General features: G+C 39.8%; 1 protein-coding gene across 1 annotated transcript; it reads right to left on the reverse strand.

The window, feature by feature from the left end:
* Positions 1 to 4,951: 4,951 nt before the first annotated feature.
* On the reverse strand, positions 4,952 to 21,088 carry Jhbp2 (Juvenile hormone binding protein 2). The gene is made up of 5 exons (XM_065225704.1): positions 20,931 to 21,088; positions 6,228 to 6,349; positions 5,630 to 5,885; positions 5,416 to 5,568; positions 4,952 to 5,357 (listed from the first exon to the last, which is right to left on the reverse strand). Exons 1-5 carry the CDS (start codon positions 21,010 to 21,012, stop codon positions 5,209 to 5,211), a joined length of 762 nt encoding a protein of 253 aa, XP_065081776.1. The 5' UTR covers positions 21,013 to 21,088; the 3' UTR covers positions 4,952 to 5,208.
* Between the last annotated feature and the right edge of the window lie 1,562 nt (positions 21,089 to 22,650).

Genomic DNA, 22,650 nt, shown 5'->3' on the forward strand with positions numbered 1-22,650 from the left:
CGATGTTGTATTCCCTGAACACTTAAAACTATTAAAATTAATTACCTCTTCTTCTTGGTCCTGAGAGGTCGTCAAATCTTGAAAATCGGTCGGTGCTGCAACACTGTTGTCATCTACTTCCTCTGGAGAGAGCGTCAATTTCGACGAAAACACGAATGTCTACATAGACACGCTTCGGTCGATGTAGAGGGGTTAGCCAGCCAATGTGAATTCGCAGTACCGCTGACCGGGTAAGGGTTTAATATTTCACCTTTTTCAAATCGCATCGACGGTGTATAGTTAACCGGAGGTTTGGAGAAGCGATCCTTTGCCACAGTTAGAAGCTCTCGATCAGTGGGGAGCAAATTGGATCTATTGTAATTATTGTCGCCGTGGTTATTGTTGAAGCCGAAAATTGTCCTCCGATTGTTGTTATTATTGTTGTTGTTATTGTTGTTGTGATTGTTGCGGTGATTTCGCAAGCTAAAGTTGTTGATGTTTTGATACCTTCTGCTTTGTCGCTTGCGTCGCCTTTTTGCATTATCAGCCTGTTTTTGCTGATTCGAACGCCTTAATTTCCGCGCATCGTATTCAGACCAATCGGCCTTCCATACTCTCCTCGTACCTATAAGACGCCACCCGGAGCTATCAGCGTCCTTTTCCTTGTTAAATTCTACCTCCAAACTGGGGTGTAAGTCGGGAGAAGATGGTAGCCATGCAGTATGGTGTGCTATGTTGGCAGACAGCGCCTTCACCTCATCGAGTATTTCAAGCTCCAACATTGAATTTGTTTGCATTGTGCAACTTGCCGCGGTATCTAAAGAGAGCTGGGTGAGATGGCTAACCTCATCATTTAAGTTACGTAGGTCAGTTGATAGCTCTGACGTCACTGATTTGACCGCCACATTAACATTCTCCTTTGTTGACATCGTTGCAGTATCAAGTGGTTTTGGTAATGTGGTTTTTTATGGCAACGACACTGCCAGCTAAACTGTTACTTTTATTAATTGCGGCCAACTCATTTTTCATACTAGTCAGCAAAATTTCTATGCCATCTATCGCTTCATGAACGAGGTTCGGTTTTTCTTGTTGAAACGTGAGCTGGTGCATCACCTCCGCATTGCCATTCAGTTGCTTTTCGATCGATTTTTGCTGTTCAGCAATGCTTTTAAAATCGAGTTTTGCCTGTAAAAGCTCTTGACAGGACTCGCAGCATGGTAGTATGTAAGATGTAAAGTCCGATACCTTCCTGTCCTTCCTGCGAAGTGAGTTCCGTTCCCCATTAGAAAGCAGTCACGCTTACCACTACATCACCGGCTTGTAAAATCATTATCAAGCATGATATTTTGATCCAATATCTCGCGTAATATTGAGAGCGGAAAAATATAATTAAATTGATGATTTTTCCAACACTGAGAGCTACAAACGTTGCATACGAAGGATTATGGTTTTGATGGGGGAGAAATAGTTAAATGAAGCGTGTCATCCAGGAGAAAATCTCTGCGGAGATGGGCATCGACATGTACAGGTAATCAAAATGAACAAGACTAGCAACATGTTGACCAAATTCAAAGTGCCACACCGTTTGATAAATTTATGTAAATTTCAGCGATCCATAGTGCACACGTTATTAAAGGTAGGTTTTGCGTTAAGCAACACGATTTTTCTTGAAAATTTTAGCGCAATTTCGTATAAACCAGCAGTGTTGCATTTGTTGATTCGTCTTATACACAGAAAAAAATTGACAGTTGCATACATTATTTTCAGCATTTCATGAAATATCTCAGAACTTTACACGATTTGTAACTAGTATGATATGTGACACTCCATTGATGTGTATCATATTGAACAGAAATTTACACTACTGTTTTCAACTGTGTAGCTTAAAATCAAACTAGGGGCTACATCATGCGATGGTAAAAATTCAAATTTATTTTCTAAGCACAGTTCCGTGAATAATTATCTGATTTAGATATGCCTAGAAGCATTGGATGGGAAATTTACTCTAGTTTAAGCAAATTTATTTGAACTTTGAAGTTGTTGTTGAACCCGGTGATGATTTGGATAGTTTGGGGTCATGTCAAATGTGATATTTTACACAGAAAACATAATTTGATGTTTAAAATCCTAAAATCTCTTCTCGTTTAATGTTGAGCTATAGTTGGCAGAAACACCGAAATTGTTTACAAGCTTGTATGCAACATTGATGAATTCTGCAGAAATTCACATAAATTTTTATGCAGTCAATGAATGCTGAAGTAATGTTACATTTCAAGTTCTTACCACTTTCTTGGCGCTTTTTGGAACATGTCCGGATGTGGAAAAATGTGAACCTAAAGATTGAATGTTACAACCAATGGACTATTCATTGAAAGCTGGTGCAGTTTTATGTGTCGCATGACCAGTTTTTGGTACTATTCAAGTTTTGACTATTTCCCTGGGGAGTTTCTGGATCAAGTCAGAATGTGGCTAAATATGGTTCTTTAGATTACCACCAATGGATTAGTCATTGAATGCGGATTCGGTATGATGTGTTGGGGCCTCCCTAAGATCCTACAAAAAACTGTGCTGGAGGTGGCTGGGTTCGATTTCCTATCTGGTTTAGGAATGTTTCGGGTTGGTACATTTTTTGACTTACCTTGGGACAGAGTATGATTGTATGTACTAGCCAAACAACTATACTAATGATAAAATGGTACAAGTATCGAAAGGTCTCAATAAATAACTGTGAAAGTGTATCAAGAACACTAAGTTGAAAGCACGCAATAAGCTAATATGCGATAAGCAATAAGCTTGAAGTGCGAAGAAGAAGACGCATGATGCGTCGCATGACCTGTTTTGATACTATTCTAGTTTTGGTCACTACTCAGGAGGTATCCGGAACCTACCACATAGTGGCCAAGACAACTGGCGGCTCTCAATATGGTTTCATTAACTCTACCTTGCAAAATCAAGAAGTTTGATATCCATGTTGAAAACTTTTTGGGACAAAACCGATACAGCCCCCTTTTAAAAAAAAATTTCACAAAAAATGTCGGTTGTTTATGGACCGTCTTGTGATTTTCGACCGGTGGTAGACTTGTTATATGGAAAATAGAACAGTTGACATAACCTAAAAACACCCGGAACGTTTACGGTGTCCAGTAGCCGCTTGAAATTTCAAACAAATACACTTCAAATCGAATAAATCCCTCCTCGAATGCGTCAAGGTACATCAAAATGAGTTTATTATTCACTGAGCTGTGGTGCTTTCATTTGTAACAAATTTAGCTTGTCTTCTTAATTATTAAGGCAAAAGTGGATCAGTCTCGAGTGACTAACTTACCAACAAACATTGGAAGCAGTATAAGAGCTTATTCAGGCAAAAATATACTTCTTCAGTTAAAAATTGCTTATTCATCCTTTAATCAGCCCAACTTATATGTTTGGTACGTTGATTTTTTTTTTAAATAATGCAAATCATTCATGATTGAACAACAACATTTGCTATCTCTAGAAATTTTAACAAGTTTGATATAATTTCTAATTTTTCCGGAGACCAATTTCATGTGTTCAAATTTGATTTGAACATTTTGAGGTCGTCATAATTGCTCATCAAAAGCGGCACCAATGGTGTAGTGATAAGCGTGATTACCTCTTACCCCAGCAGGCCTGGGTTCAATCCCAGTCGGCGCCGCCAGGATGTTCTGAGGCATAACATCTCTGATCACGCCTTCCTTCGGCAGGGAAGTAAAGCCGTTGGTCCCCGGTTCATGAGTTGATGGGTCGATAGGTAGGGTCCAGGTGTGGAAGTTGCCTCCCTGGTGTAAGTAGCATTGGTCCTCAGCACGGAAAACAAGATCGACGGAAAACAAATTAAGGAAAAATAAATAAATAAATAATTTAAATTGTTTGAGGCTATTCTGTGAGAACTTCAGCCCATATGGTTGAGACACTTTTATGGAAGTGAAATTTTTTGACAAATTGTCATTGCAATAGTAGATTATTATCTTTTTTCAACAAAATTGTATTGACCATTTTGAGGATCAACCGCTCTTTTGGAATTGGAATTGTCTCTGCAATTGCAATAGCACTTCTTTCAAAAAGATCGAAAAGTTTATGAACGACCAACCATTATTAGTCCACAATTTTGAAAATCTATTTCAACAATATCCAATTTAAAATGATTGACCATTTTATAAAAATAGGGCCATCTTGAATCAACTATTTTGAAAATCATCCACCATCTTGAATGTACTAATTTTAAAATCTACTGTCATCTTAAATAATCATTTTTGTAGATAATCTACCTACTCGGAAATGGAAATGTCATTGCATTAACAACAATATTGCATTCCGATAGATCGAACATTTTATAAAAGATGGGTCAGCTACCATCTTGATTCCACATCTCATCTGCTTTTACGTCTTCAGTAGCTTTTCATAAAATTTTACGTTCTACATCGTTGCCGAAAACAGCAAACCTCTAGCAGAACATTTTTCTTCTCCCTTATAGAAACTTGATATAACTTTTAATGTGATTTGTGTAACAGAAATTGTCATTGCCCTTTTACAAAAACTAAATTAAATCATGTCATCCTTTTTATTTATTTTTTAATGTCAGCATGGGGAAAAATATTGGAACTTGATGATTCTGACTAGTTTTTGAAGCGTTCTTTGTTATTAATCCCTTCACATCAAGAAGCTCAATATTGAAAGCCAGATTCTTATAAGTCCATCGTTCTTTGGCATTTTGCTTATCCTTCAATTAGCATAGTGGATACTCAGTACATATATTCAGTAATGCATGCAGGCTCAACTTGTTTTTCCCACTCCTGTCCATCCGGATGCTTGTGATATAAGGAAACTCTACAAACCACTTTATAACTGGTCCAAGTGGGACCATTATTTCATTGTTTATTATCTATTAGTGGTATTGCCATGTTTGGTCTTAACCACGGTAAAATTCGTCATTGATTGTGTTAATCAACATACTTGTAAGATAACAGGGAACATCTTCCGAGAGCAAATGTAAATACTGCCATCCTGTCTGACATAGCAGATAACACGTTCCAACATACACTAAATGCAAATTGATCACGATAAATAAACAGAAATGTGACTTCACTAAAACCTATCAATATGAAGGGAAGAAAGGGGAGGGGTGCGATTTCTTTTCTTTATCTTTTTGTTTGTGCATGAGAAGAGATTCAGTCGCTGGAACTTTCGAAAAAGCATAATCGGTTTCCTTCACTCGAGCCAGTATTCGAGTGGAATTCTATCGAACAACCGTTGCATGAAATCGTGCAAATGTTCAGTAAGCTTTGATCGCAGCTGTGGTTTCATCTCCTTCAGCAGCTCCTGGGCGTTTGTGTTGATGAACAGGTTCATTGCGGCATCTGAAATGTATGGCTAGTGAGCGGTTTTTGATGGAAAGAATAATAAAAACACACTTACGGATGATTGCATTCTGGTTGGAGACGTTCTCAACACCCATTTTGATGTCCTTCACACTAAAGTCCATCTTGGTTTGATCCACTGTGACGTAGGTTAGGCCGTCGTCACCCTGATACGGTGAGGATTTCATGTAGATTTTCGCCTTGACGCCATCTGTCGAATGAAATCGATGGATTAAGACAGTCGATCGGATTCAGTCTGAATAGGTACTCACCGTATTCTCCCCAGTATTCTCCGGAACCAGAGGCTTGCAGCAACAACAGAACCCCGGAAGATTTGTACTGTGCCCGGGCTTTGATCTTTGGAATTTCGATTGTAAGCTGAAACTGCAGCGTGTCGATGTCGGAGCGCACATTGACGAACGTTAAATTACTAACTCCAAAAGCTTCAATGTTCTTGAAAGATGCCCTGTAGCCATCAGGTCCGCTTCCCAGGGAAATACTGATCTCATCGACGACAACCGGTTCCACCTGAAGATCAATGCAAACATTGTGTAAACTTTCTTCGTTTTCATTATTTGTGACCCACTAATAACCAATCAGCCCAAAATGGAATACACAGTTTGAGCTTGTCAATATTCACCTCCCGTTACAGCGTAAGGGGTCCGATTGACAGAGCAGTTCTTCCATTGTTCGTGAGAGGAATTAATTTCGATGTCAAGTGCCATCGGTACGAATCGATTCGATTGAATAATGAAAGTGTGTCAAAATGTAGGTACTCGAAAGTGCTCTGTGTGCCTAATTAGTGGGCACCCGTAATTAGACCATTATAGCATGCATCTTCCAAGGAGAAATCGAAGCCAATATACTCACGTCAACGATTCCGATCTCCGGAATTCCACCGTCCCGCAAATGTCGTGTCAGTTTATTGGCAGCATATCGTAGACACTCGTTCACTTCGGGATTATTTCGTTCGCAGCGGTGCATGTAGTACGCTGTGGGGTGCAAATGAAGAGCATCAATAAAAACGAGAGAATTAAAAGATCGCGTAGTAAGAATGCTGCCAACACAAACACACAGGCTAGGTAAATAGGGTAGGGTGGGGTCTAAAACGCACCCCGGGGGGTAAAATTACCCCGCGCTGTTTTCCATCGGTTTCCGATGGTTAATTCTCGATTAATTTTTCACAGGTACGTATCTGCTTTTGTAAACAAAGATTCAAACGCCAATTTGTCGAAACGCTTAGCACTCCCACGCAAACTAACAACACCATCTTGTTGGGGAAACATTACCCTTTCTGATGGTGATGTTAATTTGCGTGGAAGTGCTAAGATTATCGACAAATTGACGTTTGAATCTTCGTTTACAAAAGCAGTTACGTCATTTGATAAAGTAATCGAGAATTCGTGAATTTTCTTGAACAAGCATTAAATCCTAGAATTAGTGAGGGGAAAGCAACGAAAAAACGCACGGGGCCATTTTACCCCAGAGGTGCATTATCGACTGTTCTCCCCATACATAAGTGCATATCCGAAATCTAGACAGCTCATTTAGGAAAGACTTCCACCATCTGTTGCCGCTGCTGCTGTGGCTGTCTGCAAGAAAAACTCGTCACGACAAGGTAAGCTTGATTCCGCACCGCTTGCCTTTTGAACATACCCTCTCCCGCCCCTTACGTGGCTTTGGCAGATCTTCATACATTGCAATGAGTTTACAGGTTCAGCTAGGGATGGTCTGAAATTATTTTTGCATAGATTGAATTTATGTGGTTGGGCCTACTTAACCCTCTCCTTTCCATGGTAACACAGGTGATCCATAGCTTGTCGGTCCGTCTCATGTTTGTCAATCTACCATTAAATAGTCAGTGCTTATTTAAGCTTCTCAGTGTGTTCATTATTCCAGTCCATATGTATTCTTGAGGATTGACTATTGAGAAACAATATACTATTGATTTTAATCAAAAACTTTTTATATGGTTTCGATAATTTTAGGCTGTATGGAAAATCTTTTGTATCTCAAAACAGCCAAAAACTTTCTGGGATTTAAAGAGTTAATTCCCTCATACGGTGAAACATAACAAATTAAATTAACATCACGGATATGCTGATCAATTATAAGTTTCAAGCATTTGAGAAGAACATAGATTTATAGCACATAACATGCGGAACTTTGAACAAGATGCGTTTCCAAAAAGTGGAGTCATTTCACTCTCCTTACTGTGTTATAACTGAAAGAGCTGCACATCGAAACGTCAAATTTTAAATAAAACAACTGAACTAAAATCAAATTCCATGAACTGAAATTTGATAACAGTTTGGTTATCCGAAGAAGGTTCTGTCAGGCAAGCGAATTCAGATTTTCCCATAGCTGAAACTCATGAACGATCAGAAACTTTGTGTGATTGTGGAAGAGAACGATTCTGTTGACGTTAGTAAAGAGTGGCCGCGAAATTTTAGCACTATGGATATTTGCTCAGAAATCATCCTGCATACGATGAAAAATAACCATGTGTATTGTTGTATTGTATTGTTGCCATAATGGAAATTTGGTAAGATTATGTTCAGGCTAGGAATTTTCACTGCCCGTGACAAGGGGGAATCAACTCTGCACACTGTGCTGAAACACAGTATGACACTCTGTTCGGCACGTTAAGGCACATGGTGACACGTATTACACGAACAATATTATATAAAACGGCAACACTGTTGAGCGCTGAAGTTTTTCTACTCGATTTACCCGTTGCTAAGGTTTGTTTACTCCAAATGAAAATATCGGTCAATACTGGTGTAATACCCCGTTCACATTACAGCGTATATCACGTGATATACGCTGTCTTGCAATGAACACTCATACATCTAGTTTTCACTGGAAATCCTATGTATGAGTGCTCATTGCAAGACAGCCTATATTATGTGATATAGGCTGTAATGTGAACGGGGTATAACAGTGATTAATCATAAAATTATAAAAGGTTATTAAGATGTACCAAGTTTGGTGCCGGAAGAGGCATCGGATGTGGTATGTTTTGTCAAAAGTTCTGCTCGATTGAAAAACTATTAAATATAATATACATACTCAACTTTTAGGTGTACTTTTGGAAACAGTTGGAGCTGAAGTATGGCCAAATAAATCTCCACATCAAGCATTTTTAAAACACAAACATTAAAATCTAAATAAGACAGAGCTCGACACCGGGGAAACCGGGAGGGCAGAGATGTCCCAACAACCGAAAGGAATTCAAAAAAGACTAAACTTTAAAATACAATGCAGCATCATTTAAAAAGTGCATTACTGCTGCCAGTGTGAAGGGATCATCACCCAGCATGTCGCGTATGCTATTTTGTAGCCCGTGGAGTTCCTGCAGGTTCTGATACTGAGGGCATACGCATAGAATGTGTTCGGTTGATGCTGGGGTTCTACAACCGACGCAAGTCCTGTGGAACGGCGTTCCACAGAAATTGTGCGAGATCTTGCTGTGACCGGTCCTCACACGCGACGCTATCTTCAGATCCCACTGGTTCAAAGGTTCTGTCCACTTCCTCGTCGTCCCTTTGATCCGTCTAATAAAGAGAGAGCGGTTTTGGGCCCACTCCGTGTCCCAAGCTTCCCATAGTTCGCGATCCAGCGCTTGACTTCGTGTACCGGTACTTCGTTGGTATGGCGAGGGGCAGATGGTCCTGCACCAGCCAGAAAGTCAGCTTCAGAGTTGCCTGGTATTCCGCAGTCCCTCGGAACCCATTAGAATACCGTGTTTGGTGGCACGGACTTCATCGTCGACTGTACCTAGGGATGAGTCGGGGTCTCGGATGTCAGGGCTTGTTTGACGCTGTGCGAATCCGTGAGGACCAGGATCGGTCGGTCCGAGGGCGTTGTAGCAGCGATGAAGATGGCAGCAGCTTCAGCAGAGAAGACAGAACATTGCGGTGGTAAGCTGCAGCTGGTTGGTGTGGTGTTTCCGGCTAGACCGATACCGACCACGGCCCGTTGCAAATGAAGTTTAAAGGAGATATTAATATCATAAACTATAATAATTATAATCTTCAGGTCGATAAAAATCTTGTTCACTCACATCTGTTCCTCTACTATATACACTGGAGACAAAAACCCTAGAGGCATCATGGCTTTGGGTAACTTTTACACCATTGCTTCAACTGGAGAACTAACCTTATCGAATGATATTCATCGAAAAGCAACCATTTGTGGTTACATTTCACTTATAGAGTTGCTGAAAAAAGATTTAGTTTTGTCAAGCAACGCCCTAGTCTATTTTCAAACATTATTTATAGAAGATAAATCTTAAACACAGCTTTTGATGTAATTGTTCCTTGTTCAGAAATATATTTCAATAGCAACAACACCATCTTCGATCGATAATAGCTTAACCATCTTTTGAAATATGGGAGCAAATTTAGGAAAAAATAACATTCGTTTCCGATTTTCAATGAACCATCCATGAAGGCTTGAAGTTGTAAACAAACAATCTCAAAAGTCATAACTGCAGGGTTGACAAACTCATGGGGTACTGAGACTGACAGCTTGATTGCCACAATGCGGCACGTTCGGTGCAACGCTGGGCACAGCTGTCGGCCTAGATAAAGTACTAGGCACAGATTGAGATGCGCAGAGTTGAGTTCCCCTTGGCCCGTGATAAATTTGATGTGGAAGAAAAATTTAAGCAGGAAAAATTACGATCTTTGCAAACAAATTTTTAAATTAGATAGCAATCTGTAGTTGCGGTAAAAGAAGTGAGATTTTCGTCACAACCGGAACTGTGAATCAAGATCCTGTGAATCAATGTGGTGTCCTCCTAGCTGTTCGTCGAGGTATAAAGGTACACTTAATTGAGGACGATGCATGGACTGCGGTGGAACAATTGTGGTTAGCGATTGAGCTCGCAGATCGTACTCTGTACTTGTGTGTTGCCTACTTTCCTCCTGACAGAACGCGTGACGAATCATTGATTAAAGCCCACACGAACTCAGAGATTAGCTGAACATAATCTATAAACGCGTTAGCAAGAGATGTTATATCAGACGGGCTTACAACGACGACTCAAATCCCACCCACAATCTTTCTGGGATTATGTCAAACAGCAACGTAACGAGGTCGCCTTCTTCAATGAAGTGGAACGGGACACAAGCTATATGTGACACGTTTGCCTCGAAGTTTTCTAGGATTTTCTCTAACGAATTGCTATCCGATAGACAGATATCATCAGCATCTAGTAACACACAGCCGTCAGGGCTAGCTATGCCTGAAGTCACTGTCAACAATGATGCGATTATGGCAGCTGCACGTAAACTAAAAGTGTCAACGTGATCAGGTCCCAATGGAATTCCGTCGGTGTTTTTGAAGAACTGCATTGACAGCTTGCTCGAGCCACTTCAAGTGATCTTCAGCTTGTCGCTTTCATCCGGAGTGTTTCCGTCCTGCTGGAAACGTGCATACATGTTCCCTGTACACAAAAACAGTGATAGGAAGAATGTTGATAATTATCGCGGAAGCCCAGACCAGCATGGTTTCATTCCCGGTCGTTCAACCGCGTCACACCTTTTATGTCTCACTTCTTACGTAGCCGACAGTGTGCTTGAATAAGCACAAACGGATGTACTATATTTGGACTTATCCGCAGCATTCGATAAGGTCAACCATCAAATTGCTGTAGCGAAGCTTGAAAAGCTTGGAATTGATGGAACTCTTTTGGATTGGTTCCAGTCCTACTTGAACGGTCGTCGCTCGCAAGTAGTCATCGGCGAATCCACTTCAGTTTCATTTCCAATCACGTCAGGGATTCCGCAGGGAAGTCATCTTGGACCACTCATCTTCCTTTTATACTTCAACGATCTTGGAGGCGAACCAGCCCAAGGCTGAAAGCCTCATTAATAAAGTTAAATAATAATAATACTTCAACGATGTCAATGCAGTGCTGGATGGACCAAGGCTTTCGTTTGCTGATGACTTCAAGCTATATTTCAAGATTCGTTCTGAGGCTGACGCTCAGTTTCTACAACAACAACTTGATACATTCGCTCATTGGTGCCAGATGAATCGTATGACCGTAAATCTTGCAAAATGCTCAGTTATTACGTTTTCTCGACTGAAAGATCAAAAACTCCACGATTATTCATTTTCTGGAGTACCACTGGTAAGAATGAACGAAATCAAGGACTTGGGAATTATCATCGACTCCCAGTTGACCTTCAAGCAGCACGTGTCGTTCGTAGTGAATAAAGCTTAAAAATCTCTAGGCTTCATCTTCCGGTTAACAAACTGTTTGGAGCCCTCACTACCAAAATGCAATTGAGAGATTAGAATCAGTGCAACGGCGGTTTGTTCGATTCGCACTTCGTCGACTACCATGGCGGGATCCATTTCGTCTCCCAAACTACGAGCACCGATGTCAGCTAATTCGTCTGGATACACTTAGTATACGAAGAGACGTTGCTAAGGCTATGCTTGTTTCTGATGTCTTGCTGGGTCGAGTTGATTGTCCTGAAATCCTACAACGAATCAACTTGTATGTTCGACCAAAATCTCTACGGAACAATTACGGAATGAACAGTGCCATTACTGGGATACAGAGAATTATCAACCGGGTTGCCAGTCAATTTGATTTTAACGTTTCACGTGACTTGCTACGTGCTAGATTTCTCAATGTGTTTAGATAATTTGAAACATATGTGTAGCTTTAATGTATATTAATTTAGTTAATTGGCAACAACTTATCCATCATTGGGGCCAAGAAGCCTGTTGATGAGGAAATAAATAAATAAATAAATAAAGAAATTTATGAACATGAGTGTCTCTATTTTTGAAGCAATACCTTGGTTCAACAGTGTTTTGGCCAGATTTAGCATCGTGCCACTATGCAAAATCGGTATTGCAATAGTATCGGATGAACAATGCCAATTTTGTGTCCAAAGACAAAAATCCGCCAAATTGCCCAGAACTCCGACTTTGCGATTATGAGAAGCAGCAGCAGAGAAAGAACCCTGGTATTGCCAAAAAAATGATGTGGAAAAGAAAAGAAAGTGGAAAAAGCTGAGAAAGTAGTGTGCAAAATTTAATGGAAGATATTAAGAGAAAAGTTTATGTATTTGTTTATGGTAAATAAATGAGACCCAACTAAACGTTAAAAAGTTTCTTAATGTATCAAAGATCACAGTCTGAATTTTTTTTCTTGATGATGTTGAATGGCTTTTGTTTGACGATATTTTTGTGTGCTACAAAAAATTCGTGGATAGCTTCCATTGCTTCTTTAACGATTGAAAAAAAAATGATTCGTCAATCATTATTGGTAAAGAATTAACCATATTGGCTAATTCCGTGCATCAGTGGTGTAATTTATGTTAGTTAAACATAATTTTGCATGAGCATGAGCATGATTGACCGCCCATTATTGCCAGATCAGCTGTAACTACCAAAACCAGAGAACCAATAGACGTTGCTTGCGACTAGCAATCATCCTCAATGTGTAGATACAGGTGGCCTAGAAGAGGTTTATTTCACGACCCAAAATTTGTTCTTAAATCACAGATCCAAACATTTTGAAAAAAAAAAAACTGTGGAGCTATAGGATCAGTTTAATGGATTTACCACTTTAACGGATCCTCAAGATCTTCCGAAGGGCGGACTCATGGCAATCCAGGTCAATCTTTATGTCACTACCCCAAATTATTTCTTATATCACAGTTCCACGTGTTTTCGAAAAAGAACGCGGAGCTCTAGAATCACTGTCATGGAGAGACCACTTTTACGGATGTACCGGAGGACGATCCCATGGCCATCCAGGTCCATGTTACTGTCACGACCTCAAATTATTTCTTAATTATATCAAAGTGTCTCACCCTCCCTGGCAGACGAGAGAGCTACGTAGGTTGAAGTCAATCAAGAGAGCAGCTTTGAGAAGATTTACGAAGTATCGCACGCTTCCTCTGAAACTACGTTATGTGAGGCTGAATCACATGTACCAGCGAGACAGTCGTGAATGCTTTTCAAGTTTCCAACGAGGCATCCAGCGCAAACTTAAGCTGCACCCGAAATCCTTTTGGAACTACGTGAACGAGCAACGCAGGGAATCCGGCCTCCCATCGTCTATGGAATTCTACGGAGAAGTTGCTGCCACCGTTCAGGATATATGCCACCTTTTTTTCCGAAAAGTTAGCCAGTGTATTCACTAATGAGATACTAACTGACGACCATTTTAACCTGGCTGCCAGGAACGTTCCAGTAAACGATCAAACGCTGGGTGCAATTGATGTTAATGCAGAGATGATTTCTAAGGCTGCGACTCTGCTCAAGTCATCCTTCAATCCTGGACCTGATGGCGCTCCATCTGTATTTTTGAAGAGACATATTACTAGCTTGTTAATTCCGCTTCTTTGTCTGTTCCGAATGTCTCTCTCCAGTGGCATATTTCCATCTTGCTGGAAATTTGCGCACATGTTTCCCGTCCACAAAAAAGGAAGGAAACGAGCAGTGGATAACTATCGAGAAATTATATCGTTAAGTGCCGTTTCGAAGCTATTCGAGCTAGTGATTATGGAATCGTTGCTGTCCCATTGCAAGCAGTATTTGAGTGCTGATTAACATGGGTTTACTGTCGCCCGCTCTACAACCACCAATCTGCTGTGTCTCACATCGTATATAACCGAAAGCATGTCGGATCGGGTTCAAACGGACGTTATTTATTCAGACCTATCCGCAGCATTCGACAAGTTGAACCATGCTATTGCAATTGCTAAACTCGGCAGGCTCGGTGTATGCGGTAATCTTCTGAGTTGGTTTCGATCATATCTTACCAGTCGGCAACTAAAGGTTGCCATAGGAGATTGCAGATCATCTAGCTTCTTTGCCACATCAGGTATACCTCAGGAAAGCCACATGGGACCGTTAATTTTTATAATGTACTTCAACGACGTGCATCTGGTCATCGAAGCTCCTCGGTTATCATATGCAGATGACTAGGATCAGTTTAATGGATTGACCACTTTTACCGATGTTCCGGATCTTCCGGGTGACGGTCCCATGGCCATCCGGGTTCAAGTTTATGACACGACCCCAAATTCTTTCTCATATCACAGTTCCAAGTGTTTTTTTAGGAAAAACTGTGAAACTCTAGGATCTTCCGGAGGACGGTTCCATCGCCATCCGGGTTCATGTTTATGTCACGACCCCAAATTCATTCTATAATCACAGTTTCTAGTGTTTAAAAAACTGTGAAGCTCTAGGATCATTTTCATGAATTGACCACTTTTACGGATGATCTGGATCTTGCGGAGGACGGTCCCATGGCCATCCGGGTCCATGTTTATGTAATGACCTTAAATTCTTTCTTATATCACAGTTCCAATTGTTTTCCAAAAACCGCGGAGCTTTAGGATCAGTTTAATGGATTGACCACTATTACTGAAACTGTGAAACTCTAGGATTGTTCTGGATCTTCTAGAAGACGATCCCATGGCCATCCGGGCTTATGTTAATGTCACGTCTCCAAATACATTCTATCATAACAGTTCCTAGTGTTAAAAAAAACTGTAAGCTCTAGGACAATTTCATGAATTGACCACTTTTACGGATGATCTGGATCCGTTGTCTCCAGGACCCATTTATGATGGAAATCAAGCGAGCATGATCCGATTTCCAGTTTGTCGTAAACTGTACCGATCGTGATCTGTACAAACTAAAACCAACGAATAGTCCTCTTCCTAGGCGAGTAAGAGAGGTACCACAGTCGGAAGAAGTATTAGTTTGTTTACTTAAATGAACCATGCCCATTTTGTTTTGGCAAGTTTGCTATAAGAAATGCTCCTCGTGTTTATTATCAAAATTCACATCAAAGATTGATTAATTGCGTAGGAAATCAGTTTCGCACGGCATTTGTGTCCAGCATACACCTTCCGGTCGTATGAAACAGGTCAAAAACTGTCCAAATCCGCAGATAAAAAATTTTGTTTTGAATTTCTGTATAGTAAAACAGTGAACTTTTCGTGAACATTAACGGCAAAGAACGCACCAACACTGGGAGACCGTGAGTTCCTGCCCACCTGTCATCTCCCATCTCGGTCCTCTTCCACCTTGAAAATACGTTATTGTTAGACTGAGTCCGAGATGGGAGATGACAGGTGGGCAGGAACTCACGGTCTCTCAGTGTTGGTGAGTTCTTTGCCGTTAATGTTCACGAAAAGTTCACTATTTTACTATACAGAAATTCAAAACAATTTTTTTTATCTGCGGATTTGGACAGTTTTTGACTTGTTTCATGCGACCGGAAGGTGTATGCTGGTCACAAATGCCGTGCGAAACTGATTTCCTACGCAATTAATCACTCTACTAACATTACTAATTCTGGAAATATCATGTGCCAGAATGTTAGTTCAAGCAATGAACTAGCAATTCTGATTGTTAAATTCACGAATTGACAATCGGAAAGCTATGAAAAACAGCCCAGAGCTAGGGGTGCGTTTTTCACTCCACCGAAAGGACCAATCAAGCTGAAAATTGCATTATGTCCTAAGTAACATTGATCGATTCTCTTCGTCGACTTTCTCTTTCGTTAATAGCTGGAGCACATAACTGTTTCTTGTTGTGTTTGTCGTATTAGATGCTAGATAAAAGCTTCTTTTGTAGATCTGTGTACCGAAAATACCTGAGAATATATTTACATTGCCGCGGGAATATAAAGAGAAAGTTGACGAAGAGAATTTGTCAATGTTACTTAGGACCTAATGCAATGTTCAGCTTGCAATTCCGTCAACCTGAATACATGCGTCTTTCCTAATTCACAGACTGAAAAAAGCAAAAAAAAAATCATGATCATTATGGCAATGATGATGATATTTCCGGAACAAATACTGATTCGCGTCGTAATTACACTCAAAGCAGGTAAAATAAATGTTTTTTTTTTTTATCCTCAAAGCGTTGGTCTTACGTGGTTTGTCTTAAATAAATTGCAGAAGCTATGGCGGACGTGTGGCAACATTTTAAGAAACTTCCCGACGAGCGCGCCCAGTGTTTGAAGTGTCCGCAAATTCTGTTATGCAAAGGTGCTTCAACTAGTGGTTTGTGGCGGCATCTAAAAAATAAGCATAATTTGCCAAATGCAAAACCAACTCCGGTACCGGCGAAGCAGACCAAGTTGTCCGTTAATTCAACCGTGAAGCAATCGTCGTTGGATCCGTTTCTGAAACGAAGTTCACTTCGCGAGATTGTTGCACGTCTAGCTGCATTGGACGGGATATCGATTGCTGCCATTACGAAGAGCAAGTTTATTCGAGAGTCAGTGTCAGGTAGAGGATTTAAACTGCCAACATCCAAATCCACAATAATCAAACTCATCCATGAGTTCTACGATGAAATTAAAGATCAGACCAAGAAGGAATTTCACGACAGGATCGTTGAAAAAAAAGGAGCTCGTCAGTCTTACAACAGATGAGTGGACCAGTTCTGCTAACAAGCGATACTTGAACATTAACGTTCATTTCGCAGATGGTTCATGTTACAACCTAGGATTGTCTCGGATTCACGGATCTTTCCCAGCAGAAAAGATTGCCCATGCTATCGAACAAGTTACCAAGGACTTCGGCATTGACATTGGCTCTATAACGGCCGTAACATCTGACGCAGCTTCGGTAATGGTAAAATTTGGGAAAATCGTGCCATATTTCCACCGGCTATGCTACAACCACGCATTGCACCTTGCCGTACAAGACGTCATCAATCAAATGAACTCCAACGAATCCGAGTCCACGGCAAGTGAAGAACATTCTTCTTCTGAAATTCAGGATTTTGATGACGAAGATAGTGACAACGAAGACCGACACGATTATTCTGATAACGAAAAATTCTATTCATCCGGTACGCTATGAACTTCTGTTATTTGTTTTTCATATTACTATTTTTCTATCATTATCTTGTCATTTATTTTTCAGATTGCTACAATACCAAACATTTGGAAAAACTCTTAAGCAGATCCGAAATGTAGTTCGGATGTTTCGTCATTCACCGGTGAAAAACTCGGTGTTGCAAAATAAAGTTGTTGGAAGATTCAAGAAACCTCTTCAGCTTTTGCTGGATGTAAAAACCAGATGGAATAGCACCGAAAAAATACTGGAGCGGTATATCAAATTACATGATTGTGTAGAGGAAACACTCGAAGAGTTGGGAGAAAGCTCCTTTGTATCCAGTGAAGATTTTATTTCGGTCAGTTCCCTCTTTGAAGCTTTGCAGCCAATACGACTCGTTTCGGAAGCCTTAGGACGTCAAGATGCTACGTTGTTGACGGCGGAAGGTAGTCTGAGCTTTTTGTTATCAAAACTTAAGAGTATGGGCAACCCTATTTCAACGAAACTCTACGAGGCGGTTCTGAAGAGAATCAATGAGAGACGAAACATCAAATTGGTTTCACTTCTAAAATTTCTTCAGAACAACATTGCCTCAACATCATCTGTTGAGTTACCTGTGATTTCACGCAACCAGCTGTTCAAGTTCGTCAAAGAAGAATGTACTCGTTTTTTCACATGTACTTCCGACGACCAACATGAAGCAACGGTGGATGACACAAGTAAGAACCAACATCAATCTTTAAAGGACGAGTTGGAAACCATTATCCAACAGCATGCTGGATCTAGTAGCATGCCAACGACAAAAAAATCCGATCGGGGAAACATTGCTCAAAAGGTCATTCAAAAAGAGATTTCTTTTTACGAGTTGACCGGAGACCTAACAGCTGGTCTGAAAATCTTGTTAACTGCTCTCAAATCCATCAAGCCAACTTCAACGGATAGCGAGAGAGCTTTTTCGGATTCGGTGAACATCTGTTCCAAAAGGAGATCATCACTGTCAGATGCAAGTATCCATGAACTTTGCTTCTTGAAATCTTATTTTAAGAGGAGCAACTGATTATAACATGTTTGAGTCTATATTCATTCATTCATTTACTCATTGTTAAGTTTTAAAGTTGAATTGGTTTGTTATTTACTCATTGTTAAGTTTTAAAGTTGAGTTAATTTTTTGAAAATAATGTTTTTTTTTTAAAGCATATCAAAATTTCCCGGGATCCCGGGATTTCCCGGGATTCAAAAATAAATAAATCCCGAATCCCGGGATTTTTTTAGACCCGGGAAATTGGACCCTCTAATTAATGGTATGCTCCCATCCAGAGTTATGTACTTTGACTATATGTTTTAGTATTTCTTCTGCGTGAAGTCAACGATTTACATAGTTGAAGATGCTAATTTCAAATAACAGACTGTAGTGGTAATGTTTATACGATAGATGGAGTAGATGAAAGCATAGAGTTGATAGTTCCGTTAGATTACGGCATTATGGTATTCTGGCATCAAAAAAGCGTTTGTTGTCCATCGGTTTTTATAGTAAATAAATTATGTAGGGAAAATGGCTCTAATGTTGGCCCATGGATCTAAGATTGGGCACATCGCTAAAAATCTGCTATTTATCAATTTTATTTAGATGATCGCGTCATTGTGACATCATACGTCATTGGCCCAAATAAGGGGCATTAAGGCCGACATTACATCCATTTCCCGGATTAGTTCGTTATTCGTAGAACATGTTTTCATGTTTTTTGTTGGCATTTACCTATTATTACAGGCTCAACAATATCATATTTAGGTTTCATATCTGAATTTGGTATTTTCTCCTGCTCGGGATATCAGGCTGATCACCACAAATGGAATTAGAAACATAAATGGGTATTCAGAAGTTATTTTCTCCTGCTCGGGCAACACTTTTTTGATGCCAATCCATTTGTTATTTTGGAATTTATGTGATATTTTACAAAATATTTATAACACAAGCATACAAAGATCTTGAAAAATAAATCGTCAGTCAAAAAAAAAAAAAATACAATTATAAAATCTTCAGCATTGTTCCAAGTTCTATAATCTCGATAAAGACTTGAAGTCCAGTATTTGTAATAATTTTCTATCCTTGAGAGCTCAACAATTTTCGGTTGTCGAGATATCTTGATTTTATAAATGTGCAGGATTGTTGAAAACATTGCTCGTGGTATAAATTTTTCTCTAATCATGAAAATCAAAAATCTTCAGAAATTATAAGGGTTATTTTTAATGACAGCAGTTTTACGCCAAGTGAAGAATCGACAAAAACTCGACCTTCTCCGATTAGCATGAACATTTGCATAATTGTTTGTGGTGGTGGTTGAGCGTGCACCGATCAAGTTTCCTCCAATTTTTTCACCACGTTGTGAATAGTCCTCTCGGTAGCACCATAGAGGTAACTCTAAGACCAGAAGGTCCCGAAGAAACGAGCTCAACTTTTTGGCTCAGCTCTTGTACTATCTTCGGTCCCAAGCTAATCGATGTACCCCTCGAAACATGAGAAAATCCACGAACCCCTCATTTTATCTGTCAAACTATCATAGAAAATCAAAACAAACATAGTGTAGTACTGGAATTTATACTAGAATGGGGTACGTTAATCGATATGCTTGGGACCAATAGGCTGGTCAAGTAGTGAGCCAATTTAAAATCGTTAGTTTCGTAGTGATTGTATCCCATTCTAGTAGAAATTCTAGTACTACACTATGTTTGTCTTGATTCGCTATGAAAGTTTGACAGAAAATCTGAGGGGCTCGTGGATTTTCCTATGTTTCGAGGGGTGCATCGATTAGCTTGGGACCGAAGATAGTACCAGAGCTGAGCCAAAAAGTTGAGCACGTTTCTTCGGGACCTACTAGACTTAGAGTTACCTATATGCTATAACGCTATAACTGTCCATGGTAATTTGCTTTAACAATATGGCCGCAAGGAACTGTCAAAGTCAGGAAATCCCTTTTGGAAAACTCTTTGCAAGACGCTTCACCAACTGATTTTCTAGATACAAGAATGACGGAACGATTGTGAGAAACATCATCAATATCATCAGTTCTTTCAGGCAAATAGCTCATGCCATTTTTTAAAATGAACTGTTTTATAAAACAAAAATTTCCCAATAAGTCCATGAACTTGGTGCTTCTGTATATCATAGTTAACATCACCAACAAAATTCTGATTTTTTTTCGTGCATATCAATTTCAATCACATTTCTTTTTCAATTCAAGAAAATTGCACATCCCCATCAGAAACGAATGGACTGGAAGCAACAACGGTGTGTTGTCGCCGCTGCTAGTTCGGAGATGCGATTTCCCTCCCCACCATTTTTGTTGTTGTTTCAATTACAACGGTGCTGGGTTGGCTGGGAGCAGCAACTAAAGCATGAACACCACCAGCAGAAATTATGCGCCGAGAAGTAGATTGCAACAAATCTTCACGGAGAACCAGATTCTCTCGAGCGGCCAACCTGTCACCCAGCGCTGATGATGTTTTTTTTTTAAGCCATCGAGACTCAACTGGGGTTTGCCGGTTCATCAGGCTGTTCGACGAGTGGAAGTAGGTAGGAACGTCGGTACCTTCATAATGACATAGAACGCCACACATGTGACCAAATGCAGCCACAGCCAGACCGGTGCTGCTGCAGCAGCGGTGGATGCAATGCCTAGGGAGGTACATTAGAACTCGTCGTCCGTTCGATCGGCAACGAAAAAGCAATACTTACGCATTTCTTGTGCTATCGTTAGGTGTAACATGCTGGCAGCTAGCACTAGCACCAGGGCTGGGGTCATCGAACGCATTCTCATTGCCAATCCTTGGCACTGTTCCGTTGCGACGTTGATGATTATTAGATTTGCCGGTAGAGTCACGTAATTGGTGCTGATTTTCCTAGGTTCGCGGGCTTCTGTGAAGTGACCAAACAAAATAAATGATAGACAGAAAGAAGTGTATAAGAGAAATGCTACATAACAGAGAGGTGAATTTGGTTGAGTAGGAAGCGACGGTTAGCTAATCTGGCGAATTGGGTTAAGCCGGTCAGATTTCGCACGGATCGTTGCGTAATGAATCATGGATCTTTGAAGTGTGTGATTTACTTGGGACCGTTGGGCCGAAATATACCGCTTGAGATTGATGCGATTTAGGTTTAATAAGCCGTTGGGTTAATGGTGGGATGTGCTGTGATATAAGGTCCAAACTTCGATGATCAATGTCGGAAATTCAATAACACTTTCTAATTACCACTTTAGTTGCAAAATTCACGTCAATTAATTCACTACAATATATATAAAATACTTGGGCAATGCTACTAATGCCTAAATGAAGCGCACCTCCACTCTCAAAAATAACTCAGACTGTACTGAGTTCTTTGGAAAACAGAACCGGGAAGTTTATTCTTCGGTTTTTATTAGATAATTGCTTGGACCTACCATGACGTCAATGAACAGGACAGGTAATAACGTGCAGAGCTATTTTATGTCATCTCCACCTGAAGGTTAAGTTTAATTCCACTGTCGCGACATTTGTCATTTTTATCGTCGTACAAAATCCATGTTGTGTGAATGGATTAACAAAGCAGTAACAGTTGAGCAAGGATTCCTTAAAAACTGTTTTGATTTAGGCGATCGTGATGTATTTATATACGTCAATTCGTAATAATCGTGCAGCTTTAGAATTGACTGGATGAAAATATGTGTGGAAGCACTGAGTACCGTTTGAAAACCTTATTAAAACTACAACAAAAGCCATTTGGCATCAAAACTCGTGCCATTGACGCTTGCTAAGCGCACTTAAAATCAAGCATCAATCAAGATAAAACGAGATACATAAAAATCATCCGATCTGGCCGAATTCATTGCTCGAAAATGAATCTGTCAAAAAATCCTCATTAATTAAGAATTACCAAAAATATTTTTAGGTGACACATGAAATCTAACGTGAAAAGTGCTTCGGAAGATCGAAAAAAATAGGTCCGCTTTCAGAAAATGTTGATTGTACAAACTATTTTTAATTTAGGAAACAAAATATGAACAGTTATTTTTTTATATTGATCATTGCGCCCAACCGAGATAATTTGATGATTTCCGTAATCTCTATAACTGCTAATTGATTGAGTGATGAGAATAAAGTTAATTTCAAGGAAAAACATCTTGAACACCGTAGATAGTAAAAGAACAAATGGAATAATAACAATATGGCGATATCATAAATTATTAATATTCCAAAAGCCATTTGTGAAAAATCTGTTTTGCTTTCATGAAATCGCTAAAAAATGCAAAAGGTTTTAATGCGGCTTGTATGAAGATAATTTGCAGACTGAATTGTTTTTATCCATATCCCATTTTACTTAATACAATTCCATTAAGTTTTATGACGGGTAAAGTTGCCTGGAAAAAGTTAAACGTCAAAAATTGTTTATCATTCGATAGTTTTGATGTGCGATCATT

The sequence above is a fragment of the Ochlerotatus camptorhynchus genome, unplaced genomic scaffold, assembly GCF_037179485.1.
Source record: "Ochlerotatus camptorhynchus isolate MF236.1 unplaced genomic scaffold, CSIRO-AGI_Acam_v1.1 ptg000232l, whole genome shotgun sequence".
NCBI lineage: Eukaryota > Metazoa > Arthropoda > Insecta > Diptera > Culicidae > Ochlerotatus > Ochlerotatus camptorhynchus.